A 17,705-nucleotide genomic window follows, 5' to 3' on the forward strand; every position below is an offset into this window, starting at 1 on the left:
CTACTTGATTCATTCTATATATTTACCTTTTTGGCGGTTATCTTATCAGCACTAGATATTTACCAATCGTAATACTTATCTTTGTTTCACCTCATTCCAGTGTGATACAAGTGTCACGGCGTGATAGAAACTACCAGTAATTTAAATTTTTTACCCCATCAAGAAAGTGAAACTAGTGACAAAATGGCCTTAAATACTTTAACCGCGATCTTGGTGAAGCTCGTCAAATTGGTGAGTACTTGACGATGGATTTGATGATTGGCATCTGTTGTATCGATGTGGGCGTGAAGCTGTTTTGAAACAATGATAAAATGATTACATTGGTTGGAGTGAGTAATGGTGTTTTTGTCAATTGGGATCACATCAACATGGAAAAAATTTTAGCTGCAACTCCAAAAACTAAGTGATTATTAGAATAGGATTGATGCCAATCTCTCAATTCTCCTTTATATAGTGACTGCCAATTAGGCAGGATGGTAAATTGAATTCCAATTAAATTTACCAAATTTACAAAGAACAGTTTTTAAATGATTGAAAAAATTAAGTCAACTCAAAATATATTCAAATTCAGAACGAATTCTTAAAAGGTACTTATTCTCTGAAGAGCTCACCATTTACGTCTCATAGTCTCAACCATCTTCGGCTTGGAAGAAACACACATTTCGTTAGTTTACATTAAAGAGGAAGATCCATGTAAAGAAAAGGATCAATGCACTTTTCGTCTTTATCATATTCTCGCGTTGTTGAAATTTCTAATAGAATTTAATTCTTCTCCAACATATTTGAAGTTTTCCATTTTTTCGGAAAACGATTTTTACTTAATACACAGTGGTTCTTTCACAACTTTTTTGCAATTTTTCAAATAAAAGTGCCAACACGAAAAGATAGTGGCCTTTTTGGGAATATTTTTATATATTCAGAAAGAGTGTAAGTTCCTTTTAAATCGATATGTCACAACTTGATATTTTTATTAAAATTGGCCCAAATGAAGCGTTTTTTCAAAATTTCAAGACAGCGTCACATTTTTTTAAAGCGTTACTGATTAATCTACCTTAACGACGGATCTGAGTTGTAATTTAAATACAGCTTAAATTGTGTCTTATTTAAGGTATTGCAAGATGAAATTGAAATAAAAATAGCGAAATTAAGAAATCTTACGTGATGCTGTCTTGATTTTGGAAAAAAGTATGATTTAGTTGCCATTTCAAATCCGATTTTGAACTTGTGGTGTTGCTAAGAATATACCGTTACAGTATGTCATTAATATTCAATAGTTTGGGGATAGTCTGCATTGAAAAGTTTTTATCGAATTTTATAGATTTATCGACCATTTTGAAAGTTATGGAAATCTTCTTGAGGAACTGACTGTACTAACATGTTTATCTCTAAAAGTAGTGGCAAACGACGCTTTCTATGTCAAGATGATTGTCTAATTTTAAAACTAATTAATGTCAATATGTAGTACAGTGCTTAATTTGGGATTTAACATAATAATTTTGCCGTCATTTGAAGTAGAACCTGAACTTTGAAAATGGCCGGAGACAAATTTTTTTACAAACCGTCACTACGGTCAAAGATGACGTAATGTTTTTCTAAAGAAGTCTAACGGTATGTCATAACGATCGATTTGCATTGCACTTAACTTGCAACACGACTTATTCCAAGATGGAAGTAATATACAAATGGCGGAGTTGGAAAAATACAATGCTATTTTGTTTTTGTAAAAAATTATCCATTCGGTACCATTTCAAGTCTACATATCTACTTGCGATACACCAATGGAAAGGACATTTTATGCTTTTTGCTCCTATAATGGTGGTGTTTTTTTATTATGAACCGCAAAAAATGGAGGTTGGAAAAAGTTAGGATATTATAGGATGGGGATATTGCCAAATATAATTACGCAAATAATCATTTATTTCTAGGTCTTAAACTTTATTATTTTAATCCTTTACCGGGTGGGATTCTCTGGTGGTTTTCTGGGAGTAGGAGGAACGTGGAATTTGAACGAGGAGAAAAGCTCCGACGTAGAAATCATCGCTTCTGGGATATTTGTGGGATACTTTATATATACTGGAATATCGCTAATCAGTCTATGTTTTGCTAGCGACGAGAATAAAAGGTAAGAAATATATTCGAACAATTTTGCCGCAAAATTTGATTGCACCTCCATACAAATCGTACGATATTGACCAACAAAAATTATGTTACCGGAAGTGGACATTAGCATTTCGCCACTGTTCTGACTCACCACGCTTCTCAGTAAACTATTTTTCCACAGGTTCGTTATTTATCTTTTATCGGGGACTCGTCCCTTATCATTAAATTCTCGTTCCAAGTTCTCTAATCCCCGTTTACCAATCTTACATGAATGTACAGCAATAAATTTATGACACATCATTGATATTTGCTTTGTTTATCATCGTTTCACTTTCATTGAAATTTCATATGTTCCTCCACATGTATTAAAAAGAACCTTCTCCGTAGTGTTTTATTGACTCCATCGATTATTAAATTTTGAGTGTTATGAAACTCAAATTCAGAACTTTGAAGTGAGTCACAAATATATTTTTTACGCTTGGAAATCGTCGTGGTCTGATAAATAATCCACGAATACAAAACAAAGCTGGTTTTATCTTATCTCTTATATCCTAATTATGTTTTATCGTGGCACTACCTACACCATTTCATATCAGACAGGTGCTTATTGAGAGCATTATTTTCCCTGCTTTTGAAAGCCATTACGGCAATTTTAGACCTTTAGTCGTGGAAAATACTAGTGCCTGAAGATGACCAGTGTCGAAACCGTGGGAACAGTATCTTTAAAGTTCTTGAAACTCGTAAGTTTTGCCTGATTTAGTTCCGTGTGAGTGAGTGGTTTGCTAATGGGCGTTTACTCTCTGATAAGCGAGTAGGAATAATATGATGAAAATTTTTTCAATTACTCACTCATTCGTGTAGTGTATCATGAAAGAAAATGCGTTTTTGACCATCGAGGCCTCTCCTTTTAGGCCATAAACATAATATGCCTCTATCTGTACCGCACTGGTACCGACGGTACGTTCCTAGGGGTGGGGGGCACATGGAATATGGCTGAAAATAAAAATGCCGATGCTGAAATCTTCGCTTCAGGGGTGTTCATTGGGTATTTAATATATACCTTCGTCTCATTGGTGGCTTTGTGCTTTGCAGCAGGAGACCACAAGAAGTACGTTATCAATACGGAGGTGCAATCAATTAACGCTTGAAACTGATTTAAACATGTCTTTATGTTAACAGCACTTTCACGGATATTCTCATGAATATTGTCGGGCTATTCCTCTGGATTGCGGTTGGGGCTACAGCTCTGCACTACTGGCATGGGTATTTGAGTGAGCATAAGTATACTTACGTAAATTCCGAGAGACAGGTGAGAGCTCCATTCAAGAAGCAGGAATTTGGTTAATATTGGTGCCTTTTAGGTGGGTTTGGCGTTGGGGTCGCTTTGTGTGCTCAATGGGGCGGTTTACCTGGTGGACAGCGTGATTTCAGTAATATTCCTAATAAAAGCTAAACTCCAATGAAGACAAAACTATCTCGTCTTCTAGTCATCATCTCCTTTGTATTTTAAGTTGATATTTTTGGGTTTAAACTTGAATCTTTAACAATAGTGCAAACGCGACCAAATCACTGAGTTTTCTGTGCAGCTTCAGCTCTCAGAAGAAAAATTCAAAAATTAAGAATGAAAAAATGACATACTTATTTGTATTTTTCTATTGTAAAAACATTTACTATTTATATAAAACTATCAGTGAAATGCGTAATGTTAGTTTTAAAGACCAGATGTGCTATTTGTAGTTTTTTATTCTATGTAGTGTAAAGTAATGAACAAACATAATTTTTAAGATACCCTTAGAATAAACTCACACCATGATTGGCCATCATTTAATAATGTTTAAAAGAATTAATCATTAATTTTATAGTTATTATTGTAACCTGTTAGCTTCCTGATGTTTCTTTCGCCGACTAAAGTATTAAATGGGCAATTATCAATACCCTACAGAAGACATACCGAGTGGTTCGTATGTTAGAAAATTTAATTAAATTCAGCTGCACGCAATAATTAGTTAAATTTTAAAGAATGCAGCCTTTATGTCAATCCAACATTTTAAATACTTTAAATTTATACAGGGTTTCCCAATTAAAATCGGCACCACATGAAATTTCGAATTTCGTTCAAATGTGGGAAAAAGGCTAAAATATATCAATTTTAGCTTGAGATGGGACCAAATTTCATTTTGGCTTCGAATTAATTTCTGTATGCCTCTAGCGTTCAAAACCACCTCTTCAAAGATTTTAAATAGCAAAAGGGGTCGAGTGATGCATCACTTTGAAGTTGCTTCCGTTCTCTATGGTACCGTTTTTTTTTTAAGCTTGAACGATTAGTTTTTTTAGAATCACGAAACTGTAGTGGGTTCTTTAAATTTTTTACATTTTTAATACGGCCTCTTTGTCACTACACTCTCTTTCAAATTATAAACAATTTTTCTTTTTGATAAGAACGGACTAAGAAATCTTATCTTATCTGCACTGATGTTTGAAATTTTTAACCCTCCTAGATATTTTTTTTGGGATCATTTAAAATTTACGGTTTATGCTGGACCATCTGGATCTCTACAAATGCTTTGAGAACGAATGATCGCAGAGCCGTTTGATCATGCCAGAAATGATGCAAAATGTTAGAGAGGCTTTTCAAAATCGCTTCTACTATTGTATAGAAATTGGTGGTGGAAATTTTGAGTAATACGTCCGTTACATTGACTTGTTTTTTCATAATCATTTTTGTTTCCTTTCATAGTCATCTCGACAGTGTTCTGAAAAATAATGGTTCAAGCTTTTATTTCGAAACGAAGATAAAAATGTGTTTCCCCTCAAAATAAAATTGACACATTTTAGCATTTTTCCCACATTTGGATGCAATTAGAAATTTCAAAGAGTGCAGAATGCAAAGTTTAATCGGGACACCCCATATTATTTTAATATTATAAAAAATGCTAATTTTTTATTTTGTTGGTATAGTTAAAACTAACTAGATATAAAACATTACATTCTATGTATTTACTGAAATAAAAAATACTTCATGCACGTACAGGGTCATTCAAATGATGGGCTTAGATAAGTAATTTTTTCCCTACGTTAAATAAGAGAACGTAAACTATAATAAAGGTGTAGGTAATTATGAGTACATTTAGTATAAATTGGAATTAACAAAACAAGAATGCAGTAACCGATTTTACTTATGAACGGCAAAAGCGTTACTGCGGTACTAGCATCCTGAAAGTTTACAAGAAATATTTCCCTTTTTATATACACCTGAATCAGCTTGGTTAACACAATATGAGTCAACCATGCCAAAATTATTATTTATCTATTAATATTTAGATTTTAGCTTTGCACATTGATTTGTAATTTAACAAATCCAACAAAAGGCAAAAAACATTTTAACATGAAAAGCGATGCTCAGCCTCGTGACGCCGACGCCATATATTTTTTTCAGAAACATACTTTCTTTTTAAAAATCGAACATCGGTACATTTTAAACAAATTTTATATAAAAAGTTTTTTGAAATCTTTATTCGTTTAAAAGGTACAGAAAGAATAAATATTAATATACATACACATACAATCGCTCAGTAATGCGGTTGCAAGGCGATATTTTGTTATAGTTAGATATACTCAAAAATATTTTGGGATAAATTGTTTAATTTGATGAGACACATTATGTGGTAGGAGTTTACTGTTTTTAGTATTTTCGATTATATCGGTAATCAATGTCAACTTCTTTATTTCAAATGAAATATCTTGTATATTTTTGCATTTTTATATTCCATACATTGAAGTGATTAAATAATTATTGGATCTCCCTATTCCTAGTCCTTACACTTAAATGCCATATATTAACAACATTCATTACCACACGCAAGTTCTTCCGATTCACTCATAGCAAATATTTAGTTAATAATGTGGCTGAAATTGCTTTTGAATATTATTAACGAGAGTTAACTGACAGCCTGCAAAGGAATTTTTTACACAAAATCCACTCGCCAGCACAAAAATGCTTTTAGGTATTTGAATCTTTAAAAGATTAGCTGAAAATATGGCAATAAATTATGTACTGAGTGGTGGCAATATTACGATTTTAACAAGTGTCAAAAACAAAAATTAATTATATGTATATATATATATATACGAGAGATCGTCAACATGTATCGAGAAATAATTTTAAAAAAATTTTTTTTTGACTTTTTCTATTTCAGATTCAAGCAGTTGTATCCTCTCTGCGGAGAGTACAAACAACAACTATTTTTATTTGGGTCAAAAAGTTATCAGTTAACAAGTAACTGCATGGAACAATTTTGTTACGCTTATAATAATATTTCATACTGATTTCATAACTTCGTTGCCAAATATTTAATCAGGCTTGTTTGTAATAGCAGTGTTTTTAATTTATACCGAAATTATGAAACTATTTATTGTCACTGGCGTAGCCAGAATTTTATTTAGGGGATCCGAATGCAAAGTGTCTACTTTTGGGTCATTATAATACATATCTGTCCCAATATTGGTAAGTACGACCCTGTTGCCTGCTCAGCTGTTTACATTTCAACGTGCAGTGGATGCTGATAGCGCATACGCGGCGGCTGCGGCGTTGTCAATAGTAGCTTGAGATACATTCCTAGCATGTTCAAGTGTGAGTCATCTGAAAAATTTCTTAGAGTATAAATTAACACTTTTTTAACTAACCAATGTAGTATTATTTTTTAGAAGAGGGTGGAAGAACCTCCTATCGGCAGGGTGATTCAAACCAAAGATGGGGAAAGCGGCATCATATCTAGCCCCCCCCCCCCCCCCCTAGCCCCCTTAAGGTTGGGAACAGAAACGAACGAGGCCTAGAGCGATGGCAGAGTAAAAAGTGATAATCCCGTTTGATTCTGTTATCTGATACCAAAACCAAAAGCAGCTCAAAAGCTCTATAGAGAATTTGGGTTCGGGCTCGAAATTCTGTGCGAACAAGGGTTTTTGATGTGAGTGAAACCCTACATAGGCTGGTGATACGGACTTCAGTACTGTCTTACTGACAAGATTTTTATCTCCGGGGTAGCGTCCAAAAAAAAACAGTGTGTTAATCAAAGCCATTAGTCATCGAAACGTTAATAAAGTTGAGATAATTAATCGCTCAGCAATAAGAGAGCTAGAAACAATATTTTATGCCGACTGTTGGTATTGGAAATGATTTTTGGTAATGATTCAAAACAATTTAAAAATTGAGCGTCAAAGTGGATCATTAGTTGCCGATTTTCTTCATATTAAACCAACATGCTAATATAGTTAGTCGATGGAAAATTCTTGCCCCAAAAACAATCAGGAATTAGGAACAGCGTACAAAATTCAATGAATTTTGCTTGGGGGGTGATATGTATGCATGAATGTACTCAAGTCTTCTTACGAATATTTGAATTAAATATTTTGCAAAAAATAACGTCCTAAATAGAAAAAAAAATCATGTTGAAACGAATGCTTGATCAGTTTAACGATATGAACGACTCGAATGGTAAAAACGGCAATTTTGGACCGTTTTTAGAATCATAAAAATCAAACAATAAATACTAGTTAGAGAAATTGACGTAGAAAAAAAAAATTGGTTAAATTATGTGGAATGGCCAAACATATTAATGCAAATTGTTTGAATTTGGATGCAAAAATCTTCAAATTTGCAAAATTAATTCTTTATCGGCAGCATCGCTTTCCGCTTCGCGTTTTGTTTATCACAGCGCAGCTGGAGTTACTTCAGAGTTGCCGGTTTGCCAGTTAAACTTGCAAATGGTGAACGTTGGAAAAATACAGCTTACTAACAACAAACGAGTAATATCAATTATTAGCCTAATTATTAATGGGTATAGCACTATACAAAGGCAAATCACGGAAAAATAATTAATTATAAAGGCAATTTCTTCCCAATTTCATTATTTACAGCTTTCAATTTAAGCAATTCAATTTTTATTCTACCATCTGGCAACAATGCAATGGTTGAGTATCACAAACTCGTGGTATTTAAAGAATCATGCCGTGATTAAAGGCTTGTTTCCTTTGCTTCAAGACTTCGTCTCGGTTTTTAGCGTGTTTATTCCTAAAAACCTTCTATTTAAAAAAAAATGTCCTCCAATGGTGAGAATATCGATTACGGCAGTCCTTATTCCAACTACGTATCGCCCTTGAGCAGTCGTTATGCCAGCAAAGAAATGCAATACAACTTCAGTGATCAAAAGAAGTTTTCCACATGGAGGAAGTTGTGGATCAACTTGGCCAAAGCTCAGAAGGTTCGTAAAAATGAGTTTTTGTTATTAAAACATTATAAAAATTGAGCAATTAAAACAGTAGAGTCCAGTTATAGCGGAACGTGTTATAATAGATATTCTGAATATAACATACCATTTGTCTGGTGTTGGTGCCTGCCCACTTTAATTTAAATTGTATGTAAAATTTTCTGTTTTAACAGACCCTTCTATAATAGACACCATTAAAAAAATCATATAGATTTCGAATATATATATATATGCCGGAACATTAAAAATATTCTTCATATTTAATAAATGAATATTAATTAAAAGTATAAGGAAAGACAAACCAACGAGTTTACTACTATCTGACCGCACTTTCACTATATTTGAATTGCTCGTTCCTCTTCGTTTCTCTCATTTTCCCGTACTGGCGAGTTCTGCAGTCCAGAAGGGAATTCTCCAATACTTGGGCATTTAGTAGCGGCGCTAGTAGTAATCTCATTCGACAGCGCTTCGTCACAAGATGGCTCTGTCAGTCTGCCTATCATCACCTTATTTTTATATTTTTAGTTAAGAATTTATATTTTGTTCCTAAATAATAAATAAAGTTTTTGTGTATGATAGAATACCATTTGAGACATTTCCATGTTTACTTAATGTTCCCTAAGTAACTTACACACATGACCAGACAGATGTGTCATGGTAGAACTGATCTCGCTCGACAGTGCCTTATCTTAAAATGGCCCTGTCAGCCTGTTCCTCATCTTATTATCAACTCTAATATTACATTTACAAAACTTAAAGACTAATAAATCTTTCACACGCATAATATTCGATCTGCATTAAAGGTAAAGGGATTATAACATTACGGTGCTTACGTTATACGGGGTATTTGGAAAAGTTGGTATAAAACTTGAGGGGGGAAAGTAGGTTCAGAAATAATTTTAAAAAATCTTATCAACATTGATATGACGGAGCACAGTTACTGAGATATGGTCCTCCCAAAATGTCTTATTATTTGGATATTTTTTAAAATAACTTTTTGTCTGATTAAGATAATGGAATGAAAATTATAGGTAGTATGTTTCATCAAAATCGATTATAAATCAGGGTAGTTTTCTAACTACCCTTAACAGAAATATTTTCTTTCTATTCTGCTAAATTATCAAGAAAACGATATTATTTTTTAAAGAATCAGACTTTTCTGAAAAAGAAAATCTATTTTTTTCCGAATTCTGCCTAATTTAGTCAGAAATAATAATTTGTTAAATCATGTATGGCCTAGAATAGTAATATATTTTTTAACAATTTCACATAGCAGACATATTTCACGATGACAGTTTCAATATACAGGGGTCCCAGAAATAGGTGTCATAATTTGAATCAACAATTGAACTCGTAAAAAACAACATTTTGTCAAGTACATTTTTTGCCTAAGAGGTATAGTTTTCCAGTTTAATTCATTAAAAGATTTATTATAGTTCCGTTATCCGCTTATGGCATTTAAAATTCTTTATCCCATTTCGGATCTTTCGCATAGATACCTACAAAAATTTTTACCCGTTTTCTGATGTGCATGTCTTTTTTGCGAATATCCAATAAACGCATACAGCTAGATAGGAGGAGTTATTGGAGTTTTACATTACTTACTGTTAAAATAATTTCAATTTTTGACTTACCAACAAAAGAGGTTACATTAAGTGTTCAAAATGTCTTCCATTATTGTTGGAAATTATGAGTATATTTAGTGAAAATTGGGATTAACAAAACAAGAATGCAGTAACCGACTTTACTTATAAACGGCAGAAGCACTACTGCGGCACGAGCATCGTGAAAGATTACAAGAAATATTTCCCTTTTTATATATACCTGAATCAGCTTGGTGCGACACAATGAGTCAACCATGCTGAAATTATTATTTATTTATTAATATTTAGATTCTAGTTTTGCACATTGATTTGTAATTTAACAAAACCAACAATTATTCTCAAAGCATAATTGTATTCGGCGTTGAAAATTTTCTTTTACCCTCAGGAACATTTCCCTATCATTTCGAACCATTCTAACGGCATTTTCAACGCGTCCTCATAATTCCTAAATTGTATCAACTGGAGTAAAATACACTATCTGTTTCATATGGCCCCATAAATAAAAATCGCAAGGATTTAAATCTGGGGATTGAGCGGGCCGCGCAACAGAACCATTTTTACCAATCCACTTGCTGGGAAAGTGCTCATTTAACCATTCTCGTATAATTCGGCCGTTATGGCAAGGAGCACCATCATGAAAATACTACATGTTTCCACGAATTTCCAGCGAAACATCTTTCAATAAATGATTTAGCTCGTTATTTTAAAACTGTAAATAACTTCTACCATCTAATCGATCTGGTAAAAAGTAAGGGCTGATGAGCCCACCGTTTATTATTCCAGTCCATACATTTATTGAAAATCTCTCTTGAAAATTGCGAGGCTTTATACCATGAGGATTTTCATCTGTCCAAATGTGAGTGTTGTGTATATTAAATACTCCTTCCCTGGTGAATCCCGCTTCATCGGTGGCTAATACATAACTAAGAAAGTTTAGAACCTGTCTTAGTTTTCTTAAAACCCAGTTGCAAAAACGCTGCCAATAATGATAATCCTGTGGTTGTAAACACTGAACTTTTTGTAGATGGAATGGGTATAATTGTTGTTGTTTTAAAGTCCTCCAAACTGAACTTTTTGACATATTGTGCTCTATTGCCAGTCTACGAGTGCTACCCCCAGGATTATTTCTAACACTTTCGAAAATTTTATTTTCAACATTTGCAAAATGATTAGGCCGTTGTCTGCCGCGATCTTGATATCGCACCTGTAAAAGTTCCACTATTTTGAAGTCTTTGAATAACACGAACAAACATACGCCTATTGGGTGTAGGACGATCCGGGAAACGATGTGTATAAATTCTACGAGTCCGAATAGAATTTCTACTGGTTTTCCTATAAGCTAACACAACTATATGAAAATATCGGGAAAAAGTAACTTTTCTGACTGTACCATGCAGGAATTGGGGCTTCAAATAACTCAAGAGCAAATCGGTGAAATGGAATCTCACATCTATGACATAGACTTTAAAGAAGCTTCTGAAGAAGAGAGACTGACCAGGCACGATGTTATGGCTCACGTGCATGTGTTTGCCAAACAGTGTCCTTCAGCAGCTCCCATTATCCACTTAGGGGCTACCTCTTGCTTTGTGGGTGACAATACGGACCTTATCATTCTTAAGAAGGGTTTGGAGATGTTGCAGCAGAAGCTTGCCGCAGTTATCTTTAATTTAAGTCACTTTTGTGAGGACTACAGGTAAACATGTCGCACTCAATTTAATGCTACTATTTCAAATTATAGCCTTCTAGGGCAACTCCTGCTCTCGGATTTACACACCTGCAACCTGCGCAGCTGACGACAGTAGGGAAAAGGGCAACGTTGTGGCTGTTTGATTTATTACTAGATGAAAGGGCTTTGCGAAGGGCTGTTGAAGATTTAAGATTCAGGGGTGCCAAGGGTACCACCGGGACTCAAGCCTCTTTCTTGCAGCTCTTCAATGGAGATGGCGAGAAGGTCAAAAAGTTAGATAAGAAAGTGGCCGAATTAAGTGGGTTTAACAATGTTTATCCAGTCACTGGACAGACTTACAGCAGGAAAGTTGATTTGGAAGTTGTCTCGGTGCTGGCATCTTTGGGTAAGTACATCTCTAATTCATAGGATGATTTTACTATTATTATTTTTGTGATAGGATCTTCGATTCATAAAATGTGCTCTGACTTGCGCTTGTTGGCAAATATGAAAGAGATTGAAGAGCCCTTTGAGAGGAGTCAAATCGGCAGTTCGGCGATGCCTTACAAAAGAAATCCCATGAGGTCAGAGAGATGTTGTGCTCTGGCCAGGCATCTTATTGCGTTGTTTTCGAATGCTGCTAATACTCACAGTGTCCAATGGTATAAAAATTTCAAATTTCTTAGAGTTTAAAACTATAGTTTTGTGAGTTTAGGCTGGAACGAACTTTAGACGATTCAGCTAACCGTAGAATAACGTTAGCAGAAGCTTTCTTAAGCGCCGATGCTGCCCTCATTACCTTAACAAACGTCACTCAAGGCTTGGTGGTACACTCCAAAGTTATCCAGAGAAGAATAAATCAGGAGCTTCCATTTATGTCTGCGGAAAACATCATCATGGCTATGGTAAAAAAAGGGGGAGACAGACAAGTATAATTATCGTTCTCAAATCAACACAGAGCTCTAGAGAATTTTTCTAGGTTTGTCATGAAAAAATCCGAGTTTTGTCGCAAGAAGCCGGCGACCAAGTGAAAATTCATGGCAAAGAGAACGATCTTCTTGATCGAGTTAGAGCAGATTCATATTTTACTCCTATAGTGAATGAATTGGAGTCTATTCTGGATTCTTCAACTTACATTGGGAGAGCCCCAGAGCAGGTCATTGAGTTCCTAGAAAGCGAGGTTAAACCAGTTTTGGCTTTATATGATTTGAAAAAGCTGCAAAAGCCCGTCAATTTAACCATTTAATTGTTGTTCCAACTTCAATAATATACTATAATATTATGTTAATATTTGTGTTTAATAATTCCTTAACATAACGGCCTCAACTAATTAGTTCATACGAGGAGCCCTTTTGGAGCTCGAAATGTCATTTATGAAAAACGCTTTGAGGTGCTAGTTTCTTCTTATTAAAAGTACAATATAACCTGGTTTTTGAACAATTCCCAGATCACATTTCTGAAGACAGTTTATCCCCGGAAAACTGGTCCAAACGCCGTAAATTCAAAAAACTTCTTTGTGACTTTGAAATAACTTTCTTGACTTAGTGAAGCTCCAGTTACACTTCAATTAACCCTTCCCTGTTGGAAAAAGTGAATGATTTTTTAGTTTCTGTAGACATTATCATGACACAAAAAATTATAAAAATTATACAATAAAATACAAATTCTTGCGGTTACAGTGCCGTTCAAAAGTGGAGAAACCTGTAATTTTTTTCCGTTATGATTGTACAATAATCCTTAATTAGATTTTTTTATGAGTATGTAGGTTCATTTTTAAATTTAAAAATACATAAATAAATACACAAATGAAAATTGTTATCATACAAAATGAATTAATTTGTTTTCTTAGAAGGACATAAGTGGAAAAACTTAAATAAAAATTAACGAAACATGCATTCCTTTTAATGTTTGGTTGTGAATTTTTTGTTCGTCATCTCTGCATTTTTTGGAGCACTAACTCCAACTCAAAACTTTATTTCATTTTCGAAAACTTCATACCAAGCTTATGAAAAAGCATCACAAAATAGATCCTTATTTGTCAATTTTTTCGGGTGTTTATGCTCGACTTCGCGATTCAATTGTTCCCACACGTTTTCAATGGGGTTTAAATCCGGGCTCAGAGCTGGCTATTTTATAATAGCCAGTTGTTCTGCTTCAAGAAACTCTTTGACTACTTTTGCATTATGCTTTGGGTCGTTACAATACAGTAACACAGAACTTCTAAACTGAAAGTAAGAATTCCTCGGCAAATGATAACATTTTATTTCTTAAAATGTCCAGATGTTGATATCGATTTATAATTCTACTATTTTTATAGTGGTCTATACTAATATTTTTATTAGTGGTCTTATCTCATGGCCAGAAAAGCACTCCTACACAAGAACGTTATCATCCATACCATGTTTGATAGGTGGTATAGTATACTTAGGGTTGTATCTCTCACTATCTGGGGTCTTACCGACTTTATACGATCAGTACTAAACATGCTAAATTTACTTACATTGGATCATAGCACTTGTTTCCATTTATTGTAAAACTAATTTCAATATTTTATGACAAAAGCCAAACGAGAAAGACGATTTTTTTATAAAAAGTGTTTTGCAGGTCTTCACGCATGTAACTTCTCTTGATTTAGACGTCTTTTAATGAATCTTACGAAAATTAAGACATATCGATACTTTTTTTTAATGTCAATAACAGTTAACAATGAATTTTTCAAAAAATACTTTTTAATTAATTTATTTATGGCAGCTATCGATTTTCTAGATCTTCTTGGTTTGGGTTTACTAGCGATTGATTCTTGTTCTTGATATAATTTTAATTGTTAGCAAACAATGCTTTTAATGGAATTTAACTGTCTTGCAAGATCAATCTGCTTAATTTTCTCGCGATATTTTTTAATAATAGGATTTTTTTCTGCTTTGGTAAATAAACATCTCATGGCATTTTGAAAATAAACTACTAAAATAATGCTACAATATCAGTTTTTTAAGCAAGCAATGTTTGTTTTATATTAAGAATTACAAAAGGTTTCTCCATTTATGTTTTCATAAAATAAACATTTTGTTGATTGGCATTCAAAAAAATATTAAATTTTTTGGTTTTCTTCATTAACTATTAACGACAGTTAAATATGCTCGTATAGTTGAGGTATTGGTAATGACTGTGTTTATGGAGTAGTTTTTAAAATTCAAAAGTTTCTCCATTTTTGGTTATCACTGTATGTTAGGTAACATAAATCTAGTAAGCTCATGTCAAAAAATGTCCACCATAGGCACTGTAAACATAGCCTACTTGCGCTAATTGGTCCCAAATAATGAGCGACGCATTGCGTTTGTTCTTGCAAGCGGCGCCGCCTTCTTGTCCAATGAATGGTTTTATTGCGGAAATGTGTCCATCACTTGGAAGCTTCGTATCGTTATAAATTATATTATTCTGTCAAATGAGCAATAAATAGGGAGTGATGTTTTAAATGACCTAAAGCTGTTATAGAAAAATTTTAATTATACAAAATTTATATATGAAATTAAAAAAATTACGTAATTAAATAAAAACCATTTACATATTTATGGACGGAATTGATAAGTGCCACTTTTCAGATGAATACATGAGAGCGTGCCCAATTTACGTACCAAAATAATACAATTTCCCTTACATTCTATAATATATTATTTACAACAAATAATGTACTTTTAAGGTCAGAAATCTTCCTTCAAGATAAAAGTGTAAACTCCGTCTACAGCAAATAAAACTGCGTTCACAAAGGCAAAAACTGTAGCAGCTGAAAGCATGCTGACCGAAGACATCTGGACCTCCCAGTATCCCTGGAACTTCTTTTTTCTGTCTGCGGTCAGAAGAATTCCGGAAACAAAGAAGAGGATAGCTGCTACTAAGGAGAACAGGGTTGATATCCTGAAAAAAAGTTCTGTGCATATGGAGTAAAATAAGTTGATTTAGGTAAAGAGCTATCCATTTTGGCATCTCCTAAATTAAAATGAATAGAGATTTACTGGTACCTGAAAGGTATTTTGTCCTTGATAAAATGTGACACAATAAAAATTGCATTAATTAGCAAATACCCAGCAAAAGCTAATAGAATTACTGCTACTTGTTCCACGTAAATTCTGGACATGTTGGCAGATTGTTTGGTGGGTTCGATGAACATTCCCAAGCAAAGAGCACACAAGAGCTACAAAAAGTTCTATCGAGTTTTTGATGACTCAAATTATAAAGCTCCATACCAATTCCACGATCTTCAGCATCAGCTGCCAGTGTTCCTTAATCCTCATCTTCAAAGACTTTACAGACTCCTCCTTCAACTCCTCCGCGACTTTCTTCTCAGCTTCAACCTCCTTGGTCTCTTCTTTCTCCTCTTCTTTCTCCTTATTATCCTCGGGCAAATCGATAATTCTCACTTGCACTTTTTTGACTTCCATATTCGACATGATTAGTTTTTTGGGAATGTCGTAGAGAGACTCTCGGCCCGCCACTTTGATTCAGTTTTCGATTAATTGTGCCTTAACTTATTCTCTTAATGGTTGTCGAATATAATGGAGAGACTCACCTCTAAATGTTAACCCAAAGCACTTATTGTTGCATCACCCCAGGAACGTTGATGTTAGTTTGGCCAAGTCAGATTATTAAGTGATCCCTAGAGAGAGGTCTTTAATTGGCCGGAATTAACCCTAATATAACCTTTGAATTAATCGTTCGAATTCTTACACCTACGTTTATGGCCTCTTCGCTTAGTCACTACTAAGTGATCCTAAATGGTCAATTTTGCCAAGTTGCCTTGTTTAAGTTTGTCAATAACGCTTCAGCGAATCATCAAATCCTCTCTTCGATGATAATACTCATGAATTTTTTTTTATTAATGCCAATTTAGTAGGTAATAAGTGACGTTATGTACTCGATAACAAGCTTTAATTCATCATGGGTTCTTGCTAAGAACAATATCAGCATGGAACACAATAAGAACGTGCGAAAGCCATTTTCAAGGTACAGGTCGTTGGTTGCGACACAGCTCGAATTATGACCTTTGATGGTTTTATTATTATTTCGTTGAATTGGTACTATGGTTCACCTGGGTGAACCCTGAACTCTGAAGGTTAAAACAGGTTTATAATTTATTATTGGAGTTATTGTGATCGAAAGTAGTGCAGCTAGATAAATGCAGGTTAGTTCTGGTTAGCTGGGAAAATGGGGCCACAGGGCGGGAACTGTGGAGTCGTTGGTACCGCAAAATACGATATTTTTTAATTACCTAGATTTGAAAAGAAGCGAAACATAATAAAACAATACGTCTACAATGTAACTCCAACATTTCTCATCAAGGGGATGTTAGAAGGCAACAGAAAGTGGGACTGCTGTAGCAGTATCATTTTTGCAATGGTTATGAAAAAGAAGCCTATGGAGCATGCCATTCCAAAAAAACAATAATTCCGGACCTAGAACCAACTCACAACCCAATCCCCAAGCCTCTCGACACTGTAGTTCAATATACCATAATCTCCAAATATGCTTAAAAGAAGAACTCTAATGGAACAAGATCAAGTGATGGTGCTGGCCATTCTAGCAATCTTTGCTTCCCTATCCACCGATTTGGAAACGTTAATTAGAGGTATATTGAAATTTATTTGTTTTGTTATTGTATTCAATTATCAATAAAGAAGTGGTATTACTTAATAAGTTTTTAGTTTGTTGTAGAGAATTTGGTCAATAATATCAATTAATTGTTTTTCTATTATTCTTTCAAATAAAGTTTAAAACCATAGCAATTTCGAATAGAGAATGAAAAACTCTTTCAAATGAGATACTACACTTCCATATTTCGAATTTAAAAATTTGGGAGTTACAACTGTAGTGTAAAGGGAGTCGAATTTAGGGATGAAATTTTTACGTTGCAGAATGTAATTATAAAATCTACGATTAATGTGTTTCAGTTCTTTTTTCACATATGTCAAAATATGCCGATATTAAACTCTTTCCATTTGGCTGTTCCGCTCTGTATATGTTACACTGCCTTGACTTACTTATCGTTTTTTATCCTACTTTTAGCTATGTAGTGGTCAA

At 34.0% G+C, this 17,705-nt stretch overlaps 3 protein-coding genes and 1 long non-coding RNA gene across 7 annotated transcripts; 3 read left to right on the forward strand and 1 right to left on the reverse strand.

The window, feature by feature from the left end:
* Positions 1-71: 71 nt before the first annotated feature.
* Positions 72-5,128, forward strand: Ssk (Snakeskin). Of its 2 annotated transcripts, none has more exons than XM_066297313.1 (4): positions 72-231; positions 1,926-2,122; positions 3,280-3,409; positions 3,462-5,128. In XM_066297313.1, exons 1-4 carry the CDS (start codon positions 184-186, stop codon positions 3,561-3,563), a joined length of 477 nt encoding a protein of 158 aa, XP_066153410.1. In that variant the 5' UTR covers positions 72-183; the 3' UTR covers positions 3,564-5,128. The 2 variants fall into 2 exon arrangements, with proteins under 2 accessions (XP_066153410.1, XP_066153409.1); XM_066297312.1 differs by lacking the exons at positions 72-231; positions 1,926-2,122 and adding exons at positions 2,656-2,840; positions 3,012-3,208.
* Positions 5,129-8,067: 2,939 nt separating this feature from the next.
* AdSL (adenylosuccinate lyase) lies at positions 8,068-12,921 on the forward strand. The gene is made up of 6 exons (XM_066297305.1): positions 8,068-8,357; positions 11,365-11,660; positions 11,714-12,039; positions 12,094-12,295; positions 12,349-12,562; positions 12,613-12,921. The coding sequence occupies exons 1-6, from the start codon at positions 8,193-8,195 to the stop codon at positions 12,877-12,879; spliced, it is 1,470 nt and encodes a 489-aa protein (XP_066153402.1). The 5' UTR covers positions 8,068-8,192; the 3' UTR covers positions 12,880-12,921.
* Positions 12,922-14,613: 1,692 nt separating this feature from the next.
* On the reverse strand, positions 14,614-16,303 carry LOC136347386 (uncharacterized). 3 transcript variants are annotated; one of them, XM_066297309.1, is made up of 4 exons: positions 16,198-16,303; positions 15,875-16,150; positions 15,650-15,822; positions 14,614-15,545 (listed from the first exon to the last, which is right to left on the reverse strand). In XM_066297309.1, the coding sequence occupies exons 2-4, from the start codon at positions 16,076-16,078 to the stop codon at positions 15,332-15,334; spliced, it is 591 nt and encodes a 196-aa protein (XP_066153406.1). In that variant the 5' UTR covers positions 16,079-16,150; positions 16,198-16,303; the 3' UTR covers positions 14,614-15,331. The 3 variants fall into 3 exon arrangements, with proteins under 3 accessions (XP_066153406.1, XP_066153408.1, XP_066153407.1); XM_066297311.1 differs by having other exon boundaries at positions 15,875-16,122; positions 16,198-16,291; XM_066297310.1 differs by lacking the exon at positions 16,198-16,303 and having other exon boundaries at positions 15,875-16,191.
* A 339-nt stretch (positions 16,304-16,642) lies between these two features.
* LOC136347388 (uncharacterized) lies at positions 16,643-17,321 on the forward strand. The gene is made up of 2 exons (XR_010733488.1): positions 16,643-16,809; positions 16,901-17,321. It is a non-coding gene; the product is annotated as an uncharacterized lncRNA (long non-coding RNA).
* The last annotated feature ends 384 nt before the right edge of the window (positions 17,322-17,705 follow it).

This window comes from Euwallacea fornicatus, chromosome 28 (genome assembly GCF_040115645.1).
Source record: "Euwallacea fornicatus isolate EFF26 chromosome 28, ASM4011564v1, whole genome shotgun sequence".
Lineage (NCBI taxonomy): Eukaryota > Metazoa > Arthropoda > Insecta > Coleoptera > Curculionidae > Euwallacea > Euwallacea fornicatus.